The 25,291-nt window shown below is 40.1% G+C and overlaps 1 protein-coding gene across 2 annotated transcripts; it reads right to left on the bottom strand.

Annotated features, from left to right (window-relative positions):
• Window positions 1–2,360: 2,360 nt before the first annotated feature.
• Window positions 2,361–22,827, bottom strand: LOC149838644 (putative E3 ubiquitin-protein ligase ARI2). 2 transcript variants are annotated; one of them, XM_090006723.1, is made up of 7 exons: window positions 22,537–22,827; window positions 21,112–21,144; window positions 19,258–19,537; window positions 18,685–19,165; window positions 3,956–4,498; window positions 3,691–3,876; window positions 2,361–2,799 (listed from the first exon to the last, which is right to left on the bottom strand). In XM_090006723.1, the coding sequence occupies exons 1-6, from the start codon at window positions 22,648–22,650 to the stop codon at window positions 3,735–3,737; spliced, it is 1,593 nt and encodes a 530-aa protein (XP_089862849.1). In that variant the 5' UTR covers window positions 22,651–22,827; the 3' UTR covers window positions 2,361–2,799; window positions 3,691–3,734. The 2 variants fall into 2 exon arrangements, with proteins under 2 accessions (XP_089862849.1, XP_089862850.1); XM_090006724.1 differs by having other exon boundaries at window positions 22,543–22,771.
• Between the last annotated feature and the right edge of the window lie 2,464 nt (window positions 22,828–25,291).

Here is a 25,291-nt window from a genome sequence, read left to right as displayed (position 1 = left end):
CGGGGGACAGGGTCTCCACCCCCGCCCCGTCTCAAGATTGGAACCTCCATCCCCGCACGGGGATGGATTTTAACCTCTACCCCTGCCTTCATCCCCGTTTCATGTCCTCCATCCCCGGTTCAAACGGGGATGAGGCGGGGCGGGGCCCCGTTTCCCCATAGTCTATTGCCATCCTTTAGAAGGACTGAGGATGGGGCGGGGCGGGGCTAGGCGGAGATCGTGGCGGGGACGAGGCGGGGCGGGGAAAAGTGTAAGTCCATCCCTGCCTCCATTCCGGAACGGGGATGGATTTTAACCTTCGTCCCCGCCTCCATCCCCGTTTCATACCCTTCATCCCCGGTCCAAATGGGGCGGGCCCCACTTTCCCCTGGTCCACTGCCATCCCTACGGCCAATGAGTTGGGCGTCAATGGAGAGTTTGAAGTGAGTGGGTGCTCTTGCCCTTCGTGCTCAATTGAACCACAATTGGGATGTCATCGGCTTCAATAGAGGATGGCTGAAAATTGCGGAGACTGGGGAACCACAACGATGAGCTAGCCAATTGGAGAGGCTTAGGAAGAACCACATCCAAGCTCACAATTGGGCATCCTCTAACTAAATTGCAGAGAATTTGAGAAGTAGAGGAAGAAGAAAAAAGAAGATGAAAAGGAGAGAGAATGATGGCTAAGAGAGAGAAATTCAATTTCTCATTAAGATATAATCCCCAAAACCTAATCCATAAGGATTATTTATATTAGACTTAGCTAGCTTTTGGAGCTAAGCTCTAATTCCTAAACCCATTACACCCAATTGCTAAATAATAAAAAGACAAAAAAAACAAAGTATTCAAACTTGTCCATGTAGGCTTACACATAAACAAACAAGACGGCAAAAGCTAAAGGGGTTATGGAAAGTCTCACCTTTTGTGAAATACTAACCACCCCTGACACTGGGTAGGCTAGTCACTACGATACAGTCACCTTGCAGTGCTTCAGGGTGAGGGAAAAGGAGAGGAACAAGAAAACCACATAAAAAAACATGAAAGAAGTTTCACAATTCTTTTATCTTTTAAAACTCATTTTAAGTGCAGGCGCCCACCAAAATAGGGTGCCACACAAACCGTTCCAACATATTGCCACATTGAAGATAACCCAAAACGCAAGTCACAAAGGAATTTCACCATACAAGAGAAATTTCGCAAGTCGCAACTCATAATTTTGCAATCCAAGGCCAAGGCCGAGACCGAATCAATATTCAATATTTAAGATTCAAAGTTCATTTGACAAGCACAGGAAAGAAGAAGTTTTGCAATTCTTTTTCATCTTTTAAAGCTCGTTTCAAGTGCAAGCACCGACCAAAACAGGGTACCACGTGCACAAACCGTCCCAACGTATTGACACGTTGAAGCTAACTCTAAACGCAAGTCACAAAGGAATTTCGCAAGCCAAGAGGAATTTCGCAAGTCACAAAAGAAATTCGCAAATCACAACTCATAATTTTGCAATCCAAAGCCAAGGCCAGGACCCAATCAATATTTAATATTCAAAGTTCATTTGACAAGCCCAAGATCAAATGCCTTTGAAGACCTTATGCTACTCTCTTCATTTTCAACTCATGGAGTTTATCAAAAGTGATCAATAGGACTAAACAATTTTCATAAAATAAGCTTTTTCCCTTCAAAATGCTTTTCCAAATAACTAGGCAAATGAAGGGGTTATTTGACCAAAAACCTCTGTTTTACAAACAGACATAATTTTGAGCCAAATAACAACAGGTTGTGCATGCAGGCGTGTGTTGTGTGTGCAGTCTGCTGCGGCTATGGCACTTCGGTTGTTGCTGTTGCAACAGCAGTTGTGGCTGCGGCTGCTGTATTTTAAACTTTGCATCTTAGTTCTTCAACAATCTGACGAAGTAAACTCTGCCTCATAATGTTCTTCAAACATCTAGCTATATTGAGCGATTCTGTTATCAGTATGAATAGTGCAACTCAACTCAATTTGAGCAGAAAATGAACCCACTTTCTTATCTAAATATTTAAGGCTCTGTTTGGGAGTTGGCGTTTGACAAGAGATGAGAGGAGTGATGGGAGTGGAAAAGGGAATGGGTGATGAGGATGGAGTTGTCAATTACATCCTGGTTAGGATGCAGTTGAAAAGAGATCTCAACTGTCATTTCCACTCTCATCACAACTCCCGTCTCCCACATCCAGATTTCCAAATACTAGGCGGGGTAGGTGAGCGTTGGTGGCATTTATTAAATCGCCATCTCCGGCTCCCAAACAAAGCCTAATAAGCCCCTAAAATTCTATATGGTTTCTTAGGGCCTGTATACAGAAAACGTACCCTCTTCTATGGAGGTATAAACAGAAGCCTTGCTGGATAACAAATATCTATTCTCATTGAAAAAAATAAATTGTAGTCAATTTGTCCTTCAAGAAGATATACACATGCACATAGAATAGCAGTTAAGCCTCTATACGATTTTAGCACCATATCTCTATTAAATTAAAAAATCTCAGCATCTGAAAGGAAGAGAACAAAAGTTTGAGGATGCAGCAAAATACTTCTTCCCTGAATGTTGAATAAGTACCTCGGTGGATTAGCTGTACACTTTGGAATGATAAGAAACACAACCCGTAACTCGTCAATTACATCTGCAGGAAGATTCAGATCAAAACTTCACGAGCCCACTTATGGTTCGAACATTTGGCCTCATCTGGATTAGCTGTACACTTTGTAAGCCGTAATTGCATGCCCGTAACACGTCAGTAGCTTTTGAAAGACATGAACTGTCTTATTCTCCAAATTCTATTCCAATTACACTAAATGAAAAAAAAACAGGAATTGCAAAATCAAGAAGAGAAGGAAATTAATCAGCAAAAGGTAGAACAAAAAGTAAATCTTTCACATAGAAGTAGATGCAGATCAACACAATGTGCATTCAAGATGTCAGACCAAGGTTGCCAGACTAGGAAGCGAAAGCGGGAAACGATACGGGAAGCGGAAGCGAGAAGCGATGCATTTTAAAATATATAGGAAGCTGGAAAGCGAGGAATAAAAATATATATATAATAATTGAATGTGAATCATAATGAAACACAAATAAAAACTAAAATAAAAGTGACTAATATTAAATTTCATGATTTTTTAGTGTAAGAATTAAATTTTTAACAAAATCTAAAAATGATGATTACCAATTTAGAGAAAGCACATGGAAGCAAGTGAGGAGTGAGAGAAAACACAAAAAACATAAAAAGTTGAGTAAGAGAACATATAAGATGAGTAAATGAAGTGTGTGGAAAGCATAGGAGAAGCGTGGGGGAATCGAGGTTCTCATCAAGTTTCGGAAGCGAGGAGTTTCACGCTTCTGAAGCGAGCTTCCCACCTATCTAAGAAGCTTCTGGTAACTCTGTGTCAGACGCACATGCTGCCACACAGAAGTGAAAGATCAAGTGAAGAAATGAAAGAAATGGGTCTGAAACAAAGAAATATAAGAACCGTCAACACGTAATTGCTAACTACCAGGACATGAAAGGCCCAAAAGGAGAAAGAAAGCAATGGAACAAACAAAAGCCCGTTCTATAAATGACCAAAGTCCTAAGTTGCTAAATGTTTTCCCAGAACATTGAAATAATATGAATGAATTATGAGCCCCAGGGAAAGCAATTAAGATATAAGCAACCAAAGATTTTGACAACTCCAGAAATACTGACCAGTTGCTGTCATGCTCGAATCATAAGCATCCAGAAAGCGGTTGTCAGTACTGGTTTTTGTACTGCCAAAACTTTTGAGAAATAGCAAACTCTGAAGCTCTTCCCACACCCTCTGAGCAGTATGGTGCAACAGTATGGCTTGATGATCGCAGAGAACCCAATAAATCATTTTCGATGCACTCATACCTACAGGTAAAATCAGATTCAGGAAAAAGGCGAGTAAAGCCACTCAACTCAACATTTGAAAGCCATAATCGTAACTCACATTTTTTGGCAGAGATTATCTATGAGAACAGTCAGATTGACGATGTGCATCCTTATTTCCAAAACCATACTCTTGGGTAACTCATCAAAAGGTTCCTCGATAAGCTTAGAGAGCTTCTCAACAGTTCCCTCAAGCTGTTGCTGCTGATCCTCAAAGAGGTGCTGCTTCAGTTCTCTTTCCTTCTCTGACAATTCATCCTTAAAAAGCTCACCAAACATGTAAAATGCAAAGGAATATGAATAAGAAAGTACACGTCTGGATCTGAAAAGTTTATGAAGCCCATTTATGAGCCAAGAATAATCTCTGACCCCCGTTTCTTTGTTTTCTGAAGTTGAAATCTTGTTCTCCACAGACTCCTTCAGCTTGGTCTCAAGCTTGAAGGAATCTATATGGGCTTTATACCGTGAATGATAATGCATGTATCGATCTAATTCTCGTTTTGCCTTTTCAGCTATCTTCTCATGTTCTTTGTAACGCCCACAAGTATGGCCTACAATCCTTTTCCAATCATGTGCGAGACCAGTAGCAGCACCACACAACCAACTGAGCACAAGAAGACATTTAAAAAATTACAAATTTTCTTTTGCTTAAAAGAAAAAAGTCTTCATTTCTGAAACTCTTGCTGAGGCAGGAAGAAAGCTAAAATGGATGTGATCAAAACTAGGAAAGAAAAGGCAAACGAGCAAGTGGAAGCTGCCTAAATGAGAAATCAGGAAAATCCCCTAGCATTCATGCATACAAATTTTGTAGGCTAAAGTACAGCCCATTCAATTTGTATTATATATACTATATGTGCTTTAAACTTATGATATGCCTACAATGTTGTCATATTCTCAAACATGAAGACAGGCAATACCACCATCCATGTTTATGATGAGAGTGAAAGAACCCCTCCCAATAAAACTGGGTTGAGTTTGACTTCAACCAGACACTACACCTTCTCTGACAGATGAGCCCAAGTAATTGAGCAAACATGATAAGACCTATCAACCCACCCAGCAGGCCACCCATACCTCAACCTCAGAAAATCCTGTGTAGCCCTTTTTTTCTTATTTTTACTTGGAAAAACCGCCCAAGACGCAGAAACCCAGCCGCGCTGGCTCAGCCTGCTGCACTTATGGTCGCTGTCCTGTCAGCGTAAAACTCTGAGGGCTTACCCCCCGACCCCAAGGAGTCGCCAAGCTTTGGCTTACGCAGGGGGTGATGCCCATCAAAGAACAAAATTGGATTGGTCGACAGATGTTCAGGTCCAACAAAAGTCACAATGAAATAAGTAAGAAATTGAAAAAAGGACTATATTAATAATCACAAATAAAAAACTAACAAAAAAAGAGTGCAAATGAATTGAAGTTTGTCTTCTCAAGTGACAAACTCAGTTGGGACTTTGCTTTTCTTGGAAAATCATACTTTTGGTATTTCAAAATTAAAATTGTAAAATAATAACCAACCAACTGAACAAATAACTAAATAGGCACACAAATCAATGAGCGAAACGAAGAAAGCCCTTTACTAGAAAATAAAAAATCCAAATTAATTGAAGAGTCTTCACCACAAACAATTCAGAAAAACTTCATTCCAGATGGAAAATATGTTTCTTCTTGGAACCACAGGAGACTTTCTGTCAGATTTTAAGGAGGCCAGAAAAGTAATAACGAAACAATGATTAATCTTCAAACATTTTAATCACATAACAAATGGAACCCCTTTTTTTGTCCACTAAAAGAAAAAGTTATAGTTGGATCATCATGCCACATGAAACCATCCTGAATAATAGTTAACTAGCAAATAGTTTAAAGAATAAACCACTATTAATAAAAAGACAGTTTTCACGTGTGTTCTTGATTCAGAAGATGAAGATGAACCATCAACATCTCAAGCTCGTGGACGCTGTAGCAAATAAAGAAAATCATTAAGCTAATATATATATATGTGTGTGTGTGTGTGTGAGAGAGAGAGAGAGAGAGAGATCTTTAATCTGTAACCTTCTATGGCATTTTTTTGGTCCTATCATTGTATTATGTAAAGTTGTAAACATTTTGACTTTGATGAGCAATGATATTTTATTTCAAGTTTTAGTTAATTGTATTTGTGAAAATTAGATTTAGCAATGATTGCACGTGTTGATGATCTAGTGTGACCGTTTTGTGAGATTGTCGATGATTTCGGGCAACGTAATATTTTGAGATTCAGATTTTGCTAATTAATGGAGGTTTGCATTGCATGAAACAACACATTGTTCGAGAACCTGATGCTCTAGTACGACTATGTATGCGAGTTTCAAATGATGCATGTACTATAATATCTGTCAATTTGAGTGAGATATATAAAAGGAGAGAAGCAAGATTACAAAAAATGACATGTGCGCAAGGCCTTCATGCACTGGCACATAGGGATGCACATGAGCTGGGTTCGAGCCGAGCTTTGGCTGGCTCGGCTCGGCTTGTGAAGGAAAACAGGTTGTTCAAGCTCGGCTCGAGCTCGAACCAAGCTTGAACAACCATGGCTCGGGATCGGCTCAAGCTGAAAACCTTTAATTTAAAAATGTTCCTAAATTTTTTGAAAATGGCATAAAATGCCTTTTAAAAGAGATGTAAACAGTGGGATTTGAACTCATGCCTCTTCCAAAGATGACCAATGCGTTAACCACTAAGGTAAGACCCTTCTTTCTGTTATGATTATGAACAAAATACATAGATATATAAATCTAATTTTTTTATATAACTATGTGAACTGAGCCTAATCGGGCTTACCGAGCTTATTCGAGCTGGACTGCCAGTTCAAGCTCAGCTCGTTTATGTGTTTCGAGCCTGAAACCATGTTCAATCTCGACTCATTTATTTTTCAAACAAGTTCGAGCCGAGCTTAAATGAGTCAAGATCGAGCGAACTCGAGCTAGCTCGGATGGTTGTGCATCCCTATTGGCACAACACAATGCAGAATCTAATTCAGATGAATGGCAATAAGAAGCACAAGCCTCAATTGACTCACAACAAGATGTTATTTCTGATTATGAATGAGGAAAGTTTGATAATGAAAACGATTGATGAGACTTGTTGTAGTGAAAACTTTTGAGTCTTTTCACTTTTTAAGTCATGTAGTCAACTATGTAGTTGTAGTGAACTTCTAAGTTATTGACTTTATGGGTTTATATACTGAACTTTTGAGCCGTTTGACTTTTGCAGTCATGTAATGCTTCTATATTCTATCATATATGTTATTGACTTTTGAACATTTTTCTTAATATTTTTTGTGATTTTTTTATTATTTTTGAAAAAATTAAATACCTTTTTCTCCCATATCATACGATACAGCATGATACACTTGTATTCAGAGATTTTCCGATACAATATTTACAACATTGAAGAAAACTGGATATTAGCATCAAACTAGGTGGCTTGCAGCATCGACCATCTTACAATTTTCATATGTAAACCAGCACAAATATCCTAAAAATAGCATCAAGCAGAAAATTTTTTAGAACCGTCCAATGGGTTCCATATTACAACTTTAGGTGCAGCTATGATACAAAGGGGTGGTTAAAAGCTTGATCAGCATATGAGATGTGTGGTTCTCAGACATGCATGCTGAAAGGTGCTGGAGAAGAGTGGCCGAAAATGATATGTGAGCTTATAACATGTAAGATCTGGAAGCCAAATTAATGAGTGCAAAACATGAGAGGATGAAATTCATTCAATGACTTCCAAAATGTTACATTGATTTGAGAAGGATTACTAAGGTTCAATTGATCTTGCATGCATGTGAATGCAGAGATCATATGCGTGCAAGTTCACTTAAACAAAATAAATGCATCCTAATTCCTAAAATAAACACATCAATTCCGCAATGCAAAACCATTAAATGCCAATATGCATGCATGACAGATAAAGACAAGAATAAAATAAATGCAAAATGGTAAACAAAGAAGACCATCGATAAGAAAACAGTGAACCTATGTCACATGGGTGCGGGTGCGGGTGCAGCGCAATTTCAAAAATTTTGGACACGGTAACTCGGATATATATATATATATATATATATATATATATATATATATATATATATATATATATATATATATATATATGTGTGTGTGTGTGTGTGTGTGTGTGTGTCACACGAACTTTTCTAAAAGGGCACTGCACCCGCGTCGCACCCAGGCGGGTGCGACACTTGGACACAGCTTCCTTTGTATTAGGTGAAGTCAACCACACCGAGGTCCATTTCTATCCAAAAGTAGATTCAGTTAACCCTAATCAAGTCTATTTTTATCTATATTATATATATATAAATACATAAATGCACACAAATACACGTAGAATTAACTTAAAACTGTTAAAAAATTTATATATATATATACTCCCCGCACCAAGTTTTTTAAAGTGCCGCATCACCGCATCCGCACCCATAGCCGCACCTGCATCCGCACCTATATATATATAATTGGAGCTGGGTCGGATCCAGACCCGACCCGGATCCGGACCAGGTTACCGTTTCGACCCATACCCGATCCGGGTACTTTTAATACCCCTCCCCGTGCTTATTTACAGCACCTAGGGGAGGGTTTGCATTACGCAAAACCCTCCAGCTGCTCTTTCTCTCTCCCCATCGCCCGACCTTCCCCCCTCTCGCCGCTCGCTCTCCCTCTCTGTTACCCTCTCCTCCCCCTATGCCATCGCCGGAAGAGCCTTCCCGGAGCTCTCTCCCTCTCTGCCTCCCTCTTCTCTCTCGAACACACCCTCTCCCGAGCCCTCGCCAAAGCCCCATCTCGCCGGCAAGCTCAGTCCGGCGAGCACCTCTCACCTCCTGTCTCTCCCATTCTCTCCCCGAGCAACCCTGATTTCCTCTCTCTATCCTCTTGTTCGTTCCCGCCCCCCTGTGCGCACCTCGCCTGCCAGAGACCCACCTTCCCCAGTGTAAAAACCTAAAAAAAAGGGCTTGGATTCGGGTCGGATCCGGACCCAACGGAGGCACCGCCTCTCGTGCTTTCTAAAGACAGCGAGGCAGGAGAGGGGTTTCAAATAGAAACCCCCTTTCCCCTCTCTCTCTCTCGTTTCTCTCTGTACACTCTCTCCCCTCGACCGCATCTCCCACTCTCCTTGCTTTTGCCGAGCAGCGGCCTCCGGCGACACACGCACGCCGGCGACCTTCCCACCAGCGACCTCCAGGTACGCACCCTTTTTCTCTTCTTCTCCTTTTCCTTTTGTCTCTCTCTCCCTCACTTCTCCGTTTGCACAAGGAGGGGCTGAGCTACCTCCCTGCCTCCCTCAATCGCAAGGGAGGGGCAAAGCCCCCTCCTTGTTGCCTTAAATCGCGGGGGAGGAGCAGAGCCCCCTCCCTGCGATGTGTTTTGCGAGGGAGGGGCCCAGCCCCCTCCTGATGCCTCTGTTTGCAGGGGAGGGGTCGAGCAACTCCATGCGTGCCGTATTTGGTGGGGGAGGGTGTAATGAAAAAGGCGGAAGCACCAAAAGAGCAAGAGCACTATTTAAGAGTGACCACAAGAGCCAAGAACACAAACACTAAAGGTGTACACACAAAACTCACAAAAGCAGAAAATGACTTAAAGTCATAAGTTGAATATTATTGAAGAAAGAAAGAGAAGGGTGAAAACCCCATACCATTACAAGTGAGAGCCTCCTCTATTTATAGAGGAGGAGAGCTAAAAAGGAGACCATAAAGGGGGGCTCCCTTCTAGTCGTTGGGAGCCCCAACGGTCATAAATATGATCGTTGGGGCCCCAACGACTAGATGGGTGGGGCCCCTTATGGTCCTACAAAAAGAAAAATAAGAAATAAAAAAGGAAAAGAAAAAAGAGGAAAAAGAAAGAAAAAGAAAAATTACAAAAAAGGAAAAAATACATGGTAAATTACCAAAACACCCCTATCGGGTTTTTGGTTGTACAGAAAAAGAAAATAAATTATGTATATATACATATATGTATATATATACTTATATATATACGAATGTATATATATATAAGTATATGTATATATATATATTAATATATCCATAATTTAACACCCCCCCTCAAACTTTACGGGGAGAAGACCGAAAGTTTGCTAAGAAGAAACATAAAATGTGGAGTTGGGAGCGCCTTGGTGAAGAAGTCAGTCAGTTGATATTCTGAAGTAACATATGGCAATGTGATGGTTCCTTTGAGATATTCGTCTCGAACATAATGGCAATCCATTTCGATATGCTTGGTCCGCTCATGAAAAATATAATTGTTTGCAATGTATATCGCACTTTTGTTATCACAGCAGAGCTTGGTGGGAGTGGAAATGAGGACGCCCATGTCACCAAGGAGACTTCGGAGCCATACGATTTTCATAGTTGTCATTGGCATGGCCCGATATTCAGCTTCAGTGGATGATAGTGAGACCTTCTACTGCTTCTTGCATCTCCACGAAATGAGAGATTCACCTAAAAAAATGCAAAGACCCGTAATTGAGATACGATCATTGGGATTTCCTCCCCAGTCAGCATCAATAAAAGCAGTTAACTCAAGAGATGAGGAAGAGGATAAGAAGAGTCCCTTGGAGATGGTATTTTTGATGTATCGCACAATTCTCATTACGGCCGCCATATGAACCGAAGTAGGTGCATGCTGAAATTGGCTTGCTGCATGAACCGCATGAGTTATATCTGGACGTTTGATGGATAGATAAGTGAGGGATCCAATTAATTGACGGAAGGGGGTTGGATCCTCAAGAAGAACACCATCCTCAAGTCTCAGTTTTGCATTGATAACTTCGGGAGTTTCAACTTTCTTTTCATCAGATATTCCTGATTTGGTACAAATTTCTGCAGCTAATTTCATTTGAGATATGATGTATCATCGCGCGGAATAAGCCACTTCAATTCCTAAAAAATATCTCAAGTATCCAAGATCAGACATATCAAAAGTTTCTTTTAACATAGACTTTACATCATTTACCCCCTTTTTGTCATTCCCAGTGATGATCATATCATCAACATATAGCAAAAGCATAACAATGGAGTCACCTATCTTCTTAACAAAAAGAACAGTGTCAGTATAGCAAGAAGTAAATCCTAAATTGATTAATACATTACTAAACTTGTCGTACCAAGCTTTAGGAGCTTGCTTAAGTCCATATAAGGCCTTTTTTAATTTTAAAATTTTCCATTTAAATTCATACCTTGAGGAGGTTTCATATAAACTTCTTTATTTAAATTTTCATTCAAAAAGGCATTTTTGACATCAAGTTGAAAAATTGGTCATTTTTTAACAGAGGCTATAGCAATAAAAGCTCGAACACTAGTCATTCGAGCAACTGGGGCAAAAGTTTCATCATAATCTACCCCATACTCTTGGGCATATCCTTTGGCTACTAACCTAGCCTTATATCTTTCTAATGAATCATCACTCTTAGTTTTTACTTTAAAAACCCATCTACATCCAATGGGTTTCTTGCCATTGGGTGGATCAATGATTTCCCAAGTTTGTGCCTTTTTAAGAGCATTAAGTTCAAGTTCCATAGCTTCATTCCAATGGGCATATTGTTTAGCATCATTGTAATGAGATGGTTCATGAAAGGAGTGAAGAGCAAGTAGACATGCTCGAAATTTTGGAGAAAAAGAATCATAAGATACAAATCTATTTGGTACTTTGGAAATACGATTTGATCTTCTTTGAGAGGTTTCTTCGATTGACTCACTTTAAGAGAATTTTTCAAGGGCACAATGTGGATTTCTTTCATTCCTTCTAGAGTAGACTTGTATTTGTCTTGAAACATTTTCTTCTAAATTTTGATCATCATTTGGATGTTCAAAATGATCTTCAATGAGAGGTTCACTAGGATCAAAATGATCATCTATGATGTTTTCTTGAGGCAACAAGTCAAATAAAAAGGAATAATCAATATTTTCATTTGGTTGGTGCGAAAAACCATTTTCTTCTTCTAGGAATGTGACATCTTTTGAAATATAAAGTTTGTTTTTTAGTATGTCAAAACATCGATAACCTTTTTTTTTCGCCATATCCTAAGAAAATACATTCAATAGCCCTAGGAGAAAGTTTATCATTTTTGTGAGTTAGAACAAAGTATTTACATCCAAAAATTCTTAGTCTTTTATAATCGGGAGACATATTGTAAAGTTTTTCAAATGGAGAAGGATTTTTCAAAGAAGATGAAGGGGTTCTATTGATAAGGTACGTTGAGGATAGAACCTCTTCAGCCCAAAAGGATTTTGGAATATTTTTTGAAATTAATAACGTTCTTGTGGTTTTTATTATGTGTCTATGCTTTCTTTCCGCAAGACCATTTTGTTGCGGAGTGTTGGGACAAGAACGTTGATGACAAATTCCATTTTCTTTTAAATAGCTTTGAAATTCATTGGACATGTATTCGCCTCCCGAATCGGACCTAAGAATTGATAGGTTTCCCAAAAATTGATTTTTAACCATCGCATGGAATTCTTTAAAGAAGGAGAAAACTTCGGATTTGCGACTTAGGAAATAAATCCATGTAAATCGAGTGAAGTCATCAATAAAGACCACATAGTACGAAAATCCTCCTTTAGACAAAATAGGGGAAGGTCCCCACACATCGGAATGAACTAGTTCAAAAGGCCGAGTGGTGAAATAACTTCTTTGAGGAAATGGAGCAGCTTTATATTTCCCAAAAATGCAATCTTTACAAGTCATGTGATTGTCTTTACAAGTATTGTTCAAAAAAGGAAAAAGAGACATTTTTACAAAATTTGGATGACCAAGTCTCTCATGCCAAATTCCAATACTTTTGTCCTTTACAAGATTGCAAGATGACTTAGATGGAAGAGTCAAAAAATCCATAAAATAGAGATCACCCTTCTATGGCCTTGCCCAATCAGCTTCCTTGACTGAAGATCCTGCACGGTGCAATCTTTAGGTGAGAAAGAGACTTGGCATCCATGATCGGTGATTTGGAAAACGGAAAAAAGATTTAGATTAATTTTTGGAACGATTCTTACTTTAGGAAAGAAAAGTTTTGAGAATTTTTAAAATCAAGTGTTCCAATACTTTCAATTTTCAAGGATGTTCCATCGGCCGTTGAAACATAAGAGGATATGGGTTCGGAAAAAACATTTGAAAGAGAGTTTTTATGAGATGTCATATGAAAAGAAGCACCGGAGTCTAGTATCCACATACCTGGAGGTGATGAAGAATAGGCGATGGCGGCTCCGGATGTTGAAGAAGAAGTCTTGAGAAGATGTTGGAGAACTTCGAAAATATGATTAAGAGTTTCTTTGATATCTCCCTCTTTGGCACTTTCTTCTTCCTTCTTTGGAGAATTTTCTCCAACCGCGGCTACTTTTCCCTTAAGTTTGGGACAAACCGGTCTAATGTGTCCCGGTTCATTACAATAATGACATATCACTCTCTTTCTAGGCCCATTATTTTTGTTAAAGTGAGGAGGTCTATATGCTTTTACATTTGATCCGGGCCTAGTAACGGCCAAAACTTCATCACTCTTAACGCTTAGGCCAAGTCGAGTTTCTTCTTGGCATATTTCGGCAAGGGCGTCTTCAATGGGTAAGGCTTTACTTCTATGGAGAAGGGATGCCCTAACTTGTTCAAATTCCGGTCGAAGACCATGAAGAAATTGGAAAAAGTGCTCATTTTCAATTTGCTCACTTCTTAACTCAATATCTTCCGAAGCCACCCATTTAGGCTCAAGAAGAGCAAGTTCATCCCAAAGAGGGGTTAGAGAGCTAAAGTAGTCTCGGACACTCATATCCATTTGTTTGGTGGAACGGATTTTATTTTGAAAAAAAAATTGTCGAGCAAGATCCTTTTGGGTATACATACCCTTAAGGAAAAACCATGCCTCATTGGCCCTTCTAAATTTGGCAATATTAGCACAATTTTTAAGGTCTACATTGTTCATAAACCATGCCAAAATTTTGGCATGATTACTCTCCCAATCCTCAACTTTGGATTGATGGTCATTGATAGCTTTGATGCGCTCATCGCCATCTAAAGCTTTTTCAACCTCATTTTCGATTTTAGTGAGAACAAGAGAGGGTTCGGGAGTAGTTCCCATAACAAAACCCCAAAGTTTCTAACCTCTTAGATGATTTTCCATAGCAGAGGCCCATATAAGATAATTGGACCCATTGAGCTTAAAAGAAAGCTCAACTTTAGAATCACGTTCCATCGGCACCAAATATTCTTCCTTTCTTCAAAAGCTTGAGAGGCACACGTCCCAAGATAACAAAGAGAAGCCCAATCACCAACCGAGCTCTGATACCATGTAATGAAAAAGGCGGAAGCACCAATAGAGCAAGAGCACTCTTTAAGAGTGACCACAAGAGCCAAGAACACAAACACTAAAGGTGTACACACAAAACTCACAAAAGTAGAAAATGACTTAAAGTCATAAGTTGAATATTATTGAAGAAAGAAAGAGAAGGGTGAAAACCCCATACCATTACAAGTGAGAGCCTCCTCTATTTATAGAGGAGGAGAGCTAAAAAGGAGACCATAAAGGGGGGCTCCCTTTTAGTCGTTGGGAGCCCCAACGGTCATAAATATGATCGTTGGGGCCCCAACGACTAGATGGGTGGGGCCCCTTATGGTCCTACAAAAAGAAAAATAAGAAATAAAAAAGGAAAAAAAAAAAGGGGAAAAAGAAAGAAAAAGAAAAAATACATGGTAAATTACCAAAACACCCCTATCGGGTTTTTGGTTGTACAGAAAAAGAAAATAAATTATGTATATATACATATATGTATATATATACTTATATATACAAATGTATATATATATAAGTATATGTATATATATATATATTAATATATACATAATTTAACAGAGGGGTTGAGCCCCCTCCCTGCGTCTCCTTTTTGGCAAGGGAGGGGTTGAGCCTTCCCTCTGCTCCCTGAGGCCAAGGGAGGGGTCAAACCCCCTCCCTGCACCATCTTTAGCAGGGGAGGGGCCCAGCCTCCTCCTTGCACCCTTTTACGGCAGGAGAGGGGGTTGAGCCACTCCCTGCTCCCTTTTTCAGTAGGGGAGGGGTCGAGCCCCCTCCCTACACCCTCGTTGTTCAGGGGAGGGGTTGCGACCCTCCCTGCACCTTCCAACGACAGGGAAGGGGCGGAGCCCCCTCCCTGTATGCAAGGGAGGGGTTGAGCCCCTTCCCTACGTACCCTTTGGCAGGGATGGGCCAAGCCCCTCCCTGTGCACTCGTTTTGCAGGGGACGGGCCGAGCCCCTCCCTGCACCCTTAGTTTGGCGGAGGAGGGGCCGAGCCCCCTCCCTACGCCTTCTCGTTCTAGTAGGCAGGGGCGTCGCCCCTGCCTCCGCTAATTTCGGCAGGTAAGGGTGAAGCCCCCTGCCACACCCTTTTTTGATCGACGGGCATGGGCCTCGCCCATGCCGCCTTGCTCCTTCGACAGGCAAGGGTGAAGCCCCCTGCCTCTCTTCCACCTTGTCAGGCAGGGGCACAACCCCTGCCTACTCTCATTTTCGGAAGGCAGGAGAGCAGCTCCTGCCTCTGTCCGATTTTTTGGAAGGCAGGGGCGCAACCCCTGCCTCTGCCTGAACCGTCGACAGGCAGGGGTGCAGCCCCCTGCCTCCACGTTGTTTGCTGACAGCAGGTCAGCAAGGGCTCTAGGAGGATTAAGAATCAATGTGGAATAAGATAGTGGGTGGCATGAGAAAGGTGGCTAAGGAGGTATTGGGTGAGTCTAAAGGTGGTGCACCGCTAGGTAAGGATACATCATGGTGGAACGAGGATGTCAAATTAGCTATTAAGGTTAAAAGAGAGTCATAGAAATCTAAGTAAGAGTCGTGATAATGAGAATTTGGAGAAGTATACGATAGCAAAGAAGGAAGCTAAAAAAATAGTTCGAAACGCGAGGGATAAGGTATATAAGAAGGTTTATGACAAGTTGGATACCAAAGAGGGCGAGAACGATATTTATAGGCTTGCAAAGATGAGAGATAAGAAATCGAGGGATCTGAGTATGGTTAGATGTATAAAAAATGAAACGCAAAGGGTTTTAGTCAAAGATGAGGAGATTAAAAAGAGATGGAAAGATTATTTTGATAAGCTATTTAATGGAAGTCATGCTCAGGATCTTGGAGACTTCTCCATTCCTTTTCATGAGATGAATTGTGATTTCATGCGCAAGATTCAAAAGAAAGAAATTGCAGAGGCTTTGAAGAAAATGAAATCAAGAAGGACAGTTGGCCCAGATGGTATACCTATCGAGACTTGAAAATGCTTAGGTGAGAAAGGTTTAGAATGGTTGACAAATCTTTTTAACAAGATTTGGCAGACAAATAAGATGCCTAATGAGTGGAGGAAGAGTACTTTGGTGCCTCTATATAAGAATAAGGGTGATATACAAGATTGCACAAACTATCGTGGTATAAAACTCATGAGTCATACTATGAAACTTTGGGAGAGGGTGATTGAGTATAGGTTGAGGAAGGTTGTCATGATATCAGAGAATCAATTTGGTTTTATGCCTGGAAGATCAACTATGGAAGCTATACATCTTCTTAGACAACTTATTGAAAGATATAAATAGAGGAAAAAAGATTTGCATATGGTTTTTATTGATTTGGAGAAGACATATGATAGAGTACCTAGGGATGTTCTCTGGTGGACAATGATGAAGAAAGGTGTTTCTCTCAAGTACATTAGTATAATTAAAGATATGTACGAAGGAGTAGTAACCAATGTCCGCATTTGTAGAGGGGTGACAACCAATTTTCCTATAACGGTTGGGTTACATCAAGGATCTGCATTAAGCCCTTTCCTATTTGCTATAGTGATGGATGAGCTTACGAGATCAATTCAAGAAAATGTATCGTGGTGTATGTTGTTTGCTGATGATATTGTTTTGATTGATGAGTCTAGAGCTGGGGTTAATGCTAAGTTAGAATTATGGAGACAGACATTGGAAGCAAGAGGTTTTAAGTTGAGTAAGAGTAAGACAGAATATATGGAATGTCGGTTTAGTAAGCAATGAAGTAGTGATGGGAGTGTAGTCAAGCTTGGTGAGCAAGAAATACCGGTGGATGACTGTTTCAAATATTTGGGATCTATCATTCAAAACTATGGAGAAATTGATGGAGATGTAAATCATAGGATAAAGGTTGGGTAGATGAAATGGAAAAGTGCAACTGGAGTGTTGTGCGATCGTAGAATGCCATTGCGGTTGAAGGAAAAGTTTTATATGACGACAATTAGGCCCGCTTTACTATATGGTACGAAATGTTGGGCTGCCAAGAGACATCATATTCAAAAAATGAGTATAGCTGAGATGCCTATGCTTAGGTGGATGTGTGGAAATACAATAAAAGATAAGATTCGAAACGAGGAGATACGTAAGAAGGTAGGTGTTGCATCCATTGAAAATAAGATGAGAGAGATTGGACATATTCGGCGAAGGCCTAATGATGCTCCAGTTAGAAGGATGGAGAAATGGGAAAATATATTAGTTAAAAGAGGTCGGGGTAGGCCTAAGAAGACTTGGATGGAGATGATAGGAAAGGATATGAATGCTTTAAACCTCACCGAAGACATGGCATTGGATAGAAATGATTGGAGGAGAAGGATTCATGTGGAAGACCCAGAATGATTTTCTTTTTGGTTCATATCGTCGACCCCAATTGTTTTGAGATGAAGGCGTAGTTGTTGTTGTTTGTTGTTTTTTAGCTAACGTGCCTAAAGTTGTCAGCTTGCCTTTCTGAATTTAAAAAAAGAATAGTCTTCCACTGATTTCATAAACAAACTCTAAAAGGAAAGATTTTTCTAGTCTCTTGTCTGTTTTCTGAAAGGTTTGAAATTTTGGGGCGTTACACCCGGGAACCCTGCGCCGGCGACCACCCTCTTCCACGGCGACGACCCCCTTTCGCCGACTCCTTTTTCAGGTAATCCCCAACCCCTCTCTTCTTCTTCTATTGTTTTCTTCTGCCTTTGTTTTCTTCTTTTCTTCATCTGTCTTCATCTTCTTCGTCTTCTTCACAGCAGGACGATAGGGGTTTTGCCTCTGTCGCCTGTTACTTCTGGTTGATGGGGGCAAAGCCCCTGCCGCCTTTGCATTTTCGGTCGGCAGGGTACAAACCCCTGCCCCCACCTCGCTATCTCCCTCTTTTTTTTCGCAGTGGAGGGGTCAAGCCCCTCCCTGCCACCTATGTTAAGTTGGTCGGCCCCTGCCTCTTGCTTTCCGGCAGGCCGACAGGGGCAACGCCTCCTGCCGTCTGTGCTTAGTCGGTCGGCAGTCTTCTTCTTCTCCTTCCCTCGTCCTCTTCTGTTCACCGGCGGCCTGGCTGCCCTCTGATAAATCCCGACACACACCCTCCTCGTCTCCCAGCGCGCCGGAGACACCGGCAGGAGGTCGCCGACCTCCTGCCTCCCCTCTCCCAGGTGCGTTGACCGAGTTTATAAAGTGGACGGACTCGGCCCAGGTGCATTGACCGAGTCTGACACTTGTTGACTGAGTCTGCCCCGTGTCCATGTCCGCACCCATGTCGGGGCGTGTCGACGCAGGTGTGTCGACCTCCTAGCCGAGTCTGTATGACATAGCAGTGAACTCACATGAATTTGCACTTCTAAGAACATGTAATTGTTATGAACAGAAACATTCAACTAGTTCATAATCAATCACATATAGAAACATTGAAATTTAAATACCTTACTGAAAAACACAAAAAATGAAAAGCTGATCTTTTTTAATTATAAATGCCAACAAAGAAAAAGGTAAACAAGCCAGTACCAAAATGACTGCCCACAGAGACAAGTAACATGGTTGCATCCACCATTCTTTTCCACAGGTTTGTGACACTTTGGGCAGGGCTTTGTATGATCAGTCATCCAATTGATAGTCTCTGACTCATCCTTAAATTTCTTGCTCCAGAGACCCCACATCAGGCACGAACAAGGTGAGTGTGCTTCGGATGAGCAATTAAAACAGAACTGCAGTCCACATGCACATTCTACCTCACAACAAGAACTCTCTTCGACAAGAATTGCATTTCCACAGTGTGGAACACTTGGGCACCACTTAACCTTGCTATTGTCCTCAATATAGGACTCCAAAAGAAACCTTTCAAAACGATCTGCGACTTCAGGATCCGTGGCATTGACAAGATTTCTGACAATGGCTTCATCACATATACCATTACACTTGTGTGCCATGCATCTTATGCGCCGACTTTGTCCCTCACTAATCCTCACAATAAAATGCTCTGTCCAGCCTGACAATAGAAAAGCACAAACAAATCCTCAATTTTCAACAAAAAAAAATATCCCAACAAACACTATCATAACATTGGCAATTGATTCTTACAATTATTGCAGAAGCTGTGCCCGCAGTCCATGGTTGTAGCTTCAGCTGAGGACACCTCTTCAATACAGATATCACATGTCATCCTTGTTTGTGAGTGTAAGGAAGTTTGGTTATGTGATTCCAACAAAATAATCCCCGCCTCCCTAAATAAGTGATCTTTCCCCTTCTCTACAAGCACTGACAACAGCCTCTCAACATCCCACCGATGATAAATTAGTAGAGTTCTTGCATGTTGTTCCTTCAAAGTTAGTAAATCCATCATTCTCTGTATATCTTCTCTCTGTTGATCATTTTAAATCAGTTCAGATAAGCATAGATAGAAACAAAGTAGGAGAAGTATACAATAGGATGGAATTTAGCAGTTTGATAATCAATGTCTTGGTTTAATGGCTTAAACACAATGGAATATCCAGGAACATAATACATACATATTAATTAGATAAACGAAAATGAAAGCAATCACAATTAAGGAAATGTGTGAAAACAAATTCACTTGATAACAAGAAACAAGTTTCCTTGAAACAATGAAAGTATTTTTATGTTCAAAAAGCTGGCAACTAAAAAACCTTAAAATCAACAAGAGGGCAAGGTTCCTTTGGAGTTGAGGGTCAACATCTAAGGAACTTCTGCAAAGAGGAGTGGAGGTTCTCCAGTCATAAAACATACATATTCATTACATAAAGGAAAATGGGAAGCAAATGCCATCATAATTTACAAAAATGTGTCAAAATAATTCACTTGATAACAAGAAACTAGTTTTCCTGAAAAAAAATGAAATTATACTGATGGTTAAAAACCAGCAATTAGAAAGCTTCAAAACATAGTTGGCAAACCCGGGGATCTGACTTGGGAATCGTCCAAGTCGGATAGGATCGTCTAGCAGTTTGGCCGCCGATTCAGCCCAAACCTGTTTTAACCAGGTTCAGGATGGAATCATTCAGGAATTGCCCGACTCGGCACTGATTCGGCAACTCACCGAGTCTATGCTGGATCGAACAGTCCAAGATTGTTTCAAACATACCGGTTCTGACCCGATTCACCGAGCCGAACCGGTATGCATGCCGGTTCATTCCGAGACAAACCGACTTTAAATTATATTATGGGGCTCGAGTCAGTCGACTCTTCCCCTCCTTCCCCATTTTCCAGAAACCCTCCACCTCCGGTACCTCCCATCCATTTTTGCCACCATCATCACTGCTGGTGGACATCAATGAACACCGGCGACCACTGATGAACGCCGGCAACAGTCGCTCTCTCTCTCTCTCTCTCTCTCTCTCTCTCTCTCTCTCTCTCTCTCTCTCTCTCTCTCTCTCTCTCTCTCTCTCTCTCTCTCTCTCTCTATGCACATTTTGGGTGTTTTTCACCTTATTGTGTACCATGTCTGTGTGAATCTTTTTTTATTTTTTTCATTTTGATGTAAATAATGTAAATCTACAAAGTGATATTTGTGCAATTTTGTTTGTCTTTGTGTGCAATCACTCCAATGTGCATGTAGTTTTTGTCCTTTAATGCTTTGATTTTGGTGAATTTGCTGCTTGAGCCTTGGATTTTGATTATTTACATTCATATGGTAGAAATCATAGTGTTAAATTCAATATTTAAGTTATTATTAAAAAAAAAAACTAAAAAAATGTAGGTCCTAACCCGTCTGAGTTATCGAGTCTACCAGCTGACCCATGAGTCAAGGGTAGGGTGATCCAAGTCCGAGTCACAGGTTTGCCAACTATGCTTTAAAACCAACAAAAATTGCATATAACAAAGCTCTCTTACAGTACATTTGGGAAAGAACCAAAGCGCCATTCCAAATGAAGTACAATACTTGACATGCAAACTGCTAAGAAGTATAGCATGTACCTGTGCTGCCAAAAGAGATGCTTTTGTAATAACCTGAAAAGGCCAAAAGATGATTTAAACAACATTTTTTGCCGGAAACGGAACATAGAAGGAACGTGTGAATCTACATCTAACTAAAGTCTTGAGATTATGTTTAAGACCATTATCAAGAGAGAAAAGGACAGATTAGTTATCATGACTAAAATGCAAGCTTCAGACTTTAGAAAGCACAGGATTGACAAAGCACTACTGCAAACGATTCTTCAATTAAAGGCACGCTGTATAAAGCATTTATATTCTACAAGGTAGGAGAGATATTCTCATAATCTGTCAAGCATTATAAAGATGGCATGCACAAGATGTGGCCTACGTCTGAGAAGACGTTGCATATATACCACAATCCCCAAAATTGAATAAGCAAACGTATTTGGTATTCCAGTCCAAAATAGCAGCTCATTTCTTGAAAAAATGTTGAAATAGCAGTACAATTACCCTAAGTTTGTCATAATGTTTAACTCTCTCACTTGTTACTTTTAATTGTAATCTGCTTCTTAGTTGTTATTTCTTTCAATAAAAAAAAGGCTAGTTGTCGTTGACACTTGGTCGATATTTATAAGCAGTGACTTTTAAATTTATGAAGCACCCATATTTATAAGCAATGACTTAAATTTATAAAACCCTTAATAAGTCCATGCTTTCATATATGTGGGTGTAGTTTTTGGTGTTTCATTGTTAATTGTATGATTTTATTATGCATTTGATCAAGTTGTTTCCATTCCTTCTCATTCAATACTAAAAGAGATGTATTTAATTAATACAAAGCAGGGAGGGGAAAAAATTTGCAACGTTCTTAAAGTGTGTTTGCCCAACCCGTTGCTTAGTCCATCTCACATAGAGATTCCAGTCACCTAACGGCAAAGCCTTGCCTACTGCTTTTCAAAATTACACATCTAGGTGTCTGTAGTTATTTGGGTTCGAACAAAAGCAAATTGGACTCACCTGAGAGAGTTTAAGATCAAGCTAACCAATCTAGGCTTGACCAAGATTTGACCACCTAGGTGCGTGCTTATCCCCAATTTAGTATGACACGGAATCTAGAATGAATGATTTATCCACCTGCATTCAGCATGCAGCCTATCTGTGGGGATCATCAAACACCAAAAAGTGAATGATTTGAGAGCAACGGCATATGATTCTTGTATTTAAAAACCTCCCTGTAGCTAAAACACAAGGCGTGCAAGAGATCACTGAATTGAAGACAAAAAGCTCAAAAAAAAAAAGTTTATCCGAAAACACAATTTCCTTTTCACGTTAAACAAGCAAACAACACCACCAAATTCACGCTAAACCCTAAACCACAGACATCGAGAAACCGAGCCGATCGTTGACGAGACTACAAACAGAGAGGAGACGACGTCGGAATCGCACTCGGCTGCCGGCACGTACCTTAACCTTGGAGACGCTAGTGGAGGGCCACGAGGAGTCGTCTTGCTCGATGCCGTCGAAGGAATCACAGTCGCTGAAGTACTCGTCGTCGCTGCAGATGAGCAACTCCTCCATCGGAAAGCGGCTCCGTCGATCGGAGGCGGCCAGAACACGGGAGGCTGTCGGAGGCGTCTCCGGCTATCGTCGCGATCGTCAGACGACGACGATCACCGCTCCGGACAGCCGCGAACCCTCTCCTCCACCCCACTTCAGTTCCCTTCCTTTTCCCTCCCTTGCAAGCAAAGAAAAAAACAGAGAGAAGAGGGTGCGAATTTTGGAAACCGCGAGTCTTGAACCGCCTCGCGGGGTATACAGGAGAGACGGGTTCGGAGTCCAGATCCGGTATCGCTTAAAGAGATCCTCTTTCCCGAGTCGAACGACCGAAAAGCGCGGAACGGCTGTTTACCAACTAGGGATGGCAGTGGACCGGGGAAACGAGGCCTCGCCCCCGACCCGCTTGGACAGAAGATGGAGGACATGAAATGAAAAATAGATCTGGGATGGAGGTTAAAATAAAAACCAGTGTCAAGACGGAGGCGGTGAATAACTTATTTTTGCCCTCTTCCTGCCTCATCCTCCGATCCTTGTTAAAGAAATTACTATTATACTTTTATACATATTATAAAATTATATATATATATATATATTTATAATCCTAACATAAAACTTTTTTAGAATCTCTTCTTTCTTTTCTTCTCCTTTTCTCTAACGAGTTACATGAACTTTTATTTTTTTTCTCTCCTTTCTCTAATAAGGAAATGCATTGGAGGAAAACCGAGCCCTACCTTGCCTCACCCCATTTAGATTGAAGATAGAGGACATGAAACGAAAATAGATGAGAGATGAAAGTTAAAATCAAAACCCATGCAAGGATGAAGGCGAGAATGAAGGGCAAATTTTTGAGATAAGGCAGGAGTAGAGACCATATTTCCTGTAGTGGCGGAGCCAGAAGTTTTTCGTTGGGTGGGCAGATTTCGGGTCTCGGAGACAATGCTATGGTCTTGAAGGATGATCCATTTATTCAGACAAGTGGCGGAGCCAAAAAAAATTCGTTGTAGGAACAGTCGTTCGTGGAGAGATAAAACTTAAATAAGCCTTTGAATTAAAATAACAATTGTTACAAACACAAACAACTAAATTTATGAACATAATAAGATAAAACCTTAAATTGTACTTTTAAACTAAAATAAATATTGTTCACTTAAGAAATACAAACAACTAATTTCATGAAAATTTTACAATGGGCATCTTCTATTTTCCATATTTTGAAAATAATTCATAATTGCATCATCACTGATGGTATCAAATGTCTCCTTCTCTATGTAAGTAACCAAAGCATCATTGATCCATTCATCTCCCATTCTATTACGTAGACGACTTTTAATATTGTTCATAGCTGAAAATGCTCTTTCAACACTTGTTGTTGCAACTGGCAAAGTTAATGCCAACTTAATCAATAGATACACATGAGAAAATACAATGTGCTTTTGAGTTGCTATCATCATCTCTGCTAGCTCTGCTAAAGATTTTAAACTTGAAAACTGATCACTATTTCGCATTTCTGCAATATATACATCTAATTGATTTTCAAGTCTAATTATGTTTACTCTAGAAAAATCCTTAGGGTAAAGCTCAGTAAGATGAATCAACTTATCTTTATCAAAAGCAGAAAAAAAATTCTTTGGACTCAAGCATGCCATTGAAAGGAGGAGCTTTGTATTTGCTTTAGTGAAACAATCATTCAACTCTTGAAGTTGCAAATCAATAATAGCATAAAACGCATCAATACGATAATGATGCAATATGGTGATCTTTTCAACCTTACGTTCTGGTCGTCCTTGAGGTGTATATGAGTCCCCTAGATCAGGAATCAGAATATTAAATCTCTTACAAAATATGAACACTTTGTTTATGAGAGAGTCTCATCCATTGCCTATCAGACCTTGAAGGTACTGTTTTGATGTAATGACTAAACTCATAGCATTCACAATGTCTTGATCTTTTCGCTGAAGTGCTTGTTAAAGGTCATCAGTTATTCCCAAAACTTTATATCAAATGTAAGCAAAAAATAAATTCAAAATCTTGCAACTGATGATATAAAATAATTGCATCTGAACTTTTTCCTCAATATGTATCTTCTGCAATGAAATCTAACACTTGAATAACAGAAGAATACATACTGAGTAAATTAACCAAAGCATCGTAATGAGAACCCCACCGAGTATCACCAGGTCATTTGAAACTTATTTCTTGATTTAATCCTCGTCCTGTTTCAAGTTCACCCAATGCGAGTGCTTCAACAATTCGCATAAATTTTGCTTCTCGAATAAGCTCAAATCTCTTGCATGAAGTGGATAAAAAAGTTGACAACCTGCCTAATATATTGAAAAACACATCAAGCAATGAATTTTTGTTAGCAACATCAACTAATGCCAATTGAAGTTTATGTGCAAAACAATGAATATAATATGCAGATGCATTTTCATGTAATATAAGACTTTTCAATCCATTAAACTCCCCTCTCATATTACTTCATCATAACCCTGTCTACGCAAACTTGATATGCTTAATTTATTCTTACAAAATGCTTCTTCAACTGCTTGTTTGTGTGACATAGAACTTGTTTCAAGAACATGCACAAGAGTAAGAAATCGCTCAACCACTCGACCTTTTTTATTAACAAACCGTAAAACAGTAGCTATTTGTTCTTTAGTTG

Source organism: Nuphar pumila, chromosome 5 (genome assembly GCF_984573655.1).
Source record: "Nuphar pumila chromosome 5, dmNupPumi1.hap1.1, whole genome shotgun sequence".
Classification (NCBI taxonomy): Eukaryota; Viridiplantae; Streptophyta; class Magnoliopsida; order Nymphaeales; family Nymphaeaceae; genus Nuphar; species Nuphar pumila.
Note: the sequence above shows the minus strand (reverse complement) of the source record. Positions and strands in the feature narration are given on the sequence as shown.

Bases quoted from the DNA above. Each gene is read 5' to 3' on its own strand.
- LOC149838644 (XM_090006723.1), bottom strand. From the start codon at position 22,650: ATGGAGGAGTTGCTCATCTGCAGCGACGACGAGTACTTCAGCGACTGT. The intron at 19,538-21,111 runs GTACATGCTATA...AATGATCAACAG, and splicing joins CATCTCTTTTGGCAGCACAG to AGAGAAGATATACAGAGAAT. The intron at 19,166-19,257 runs GTAAGAATCAAT...TTCTATTGTCAG, and splicing joins GCACAGCTTCTGCAATAATT to GCTGGACAGAGCATTTTATT.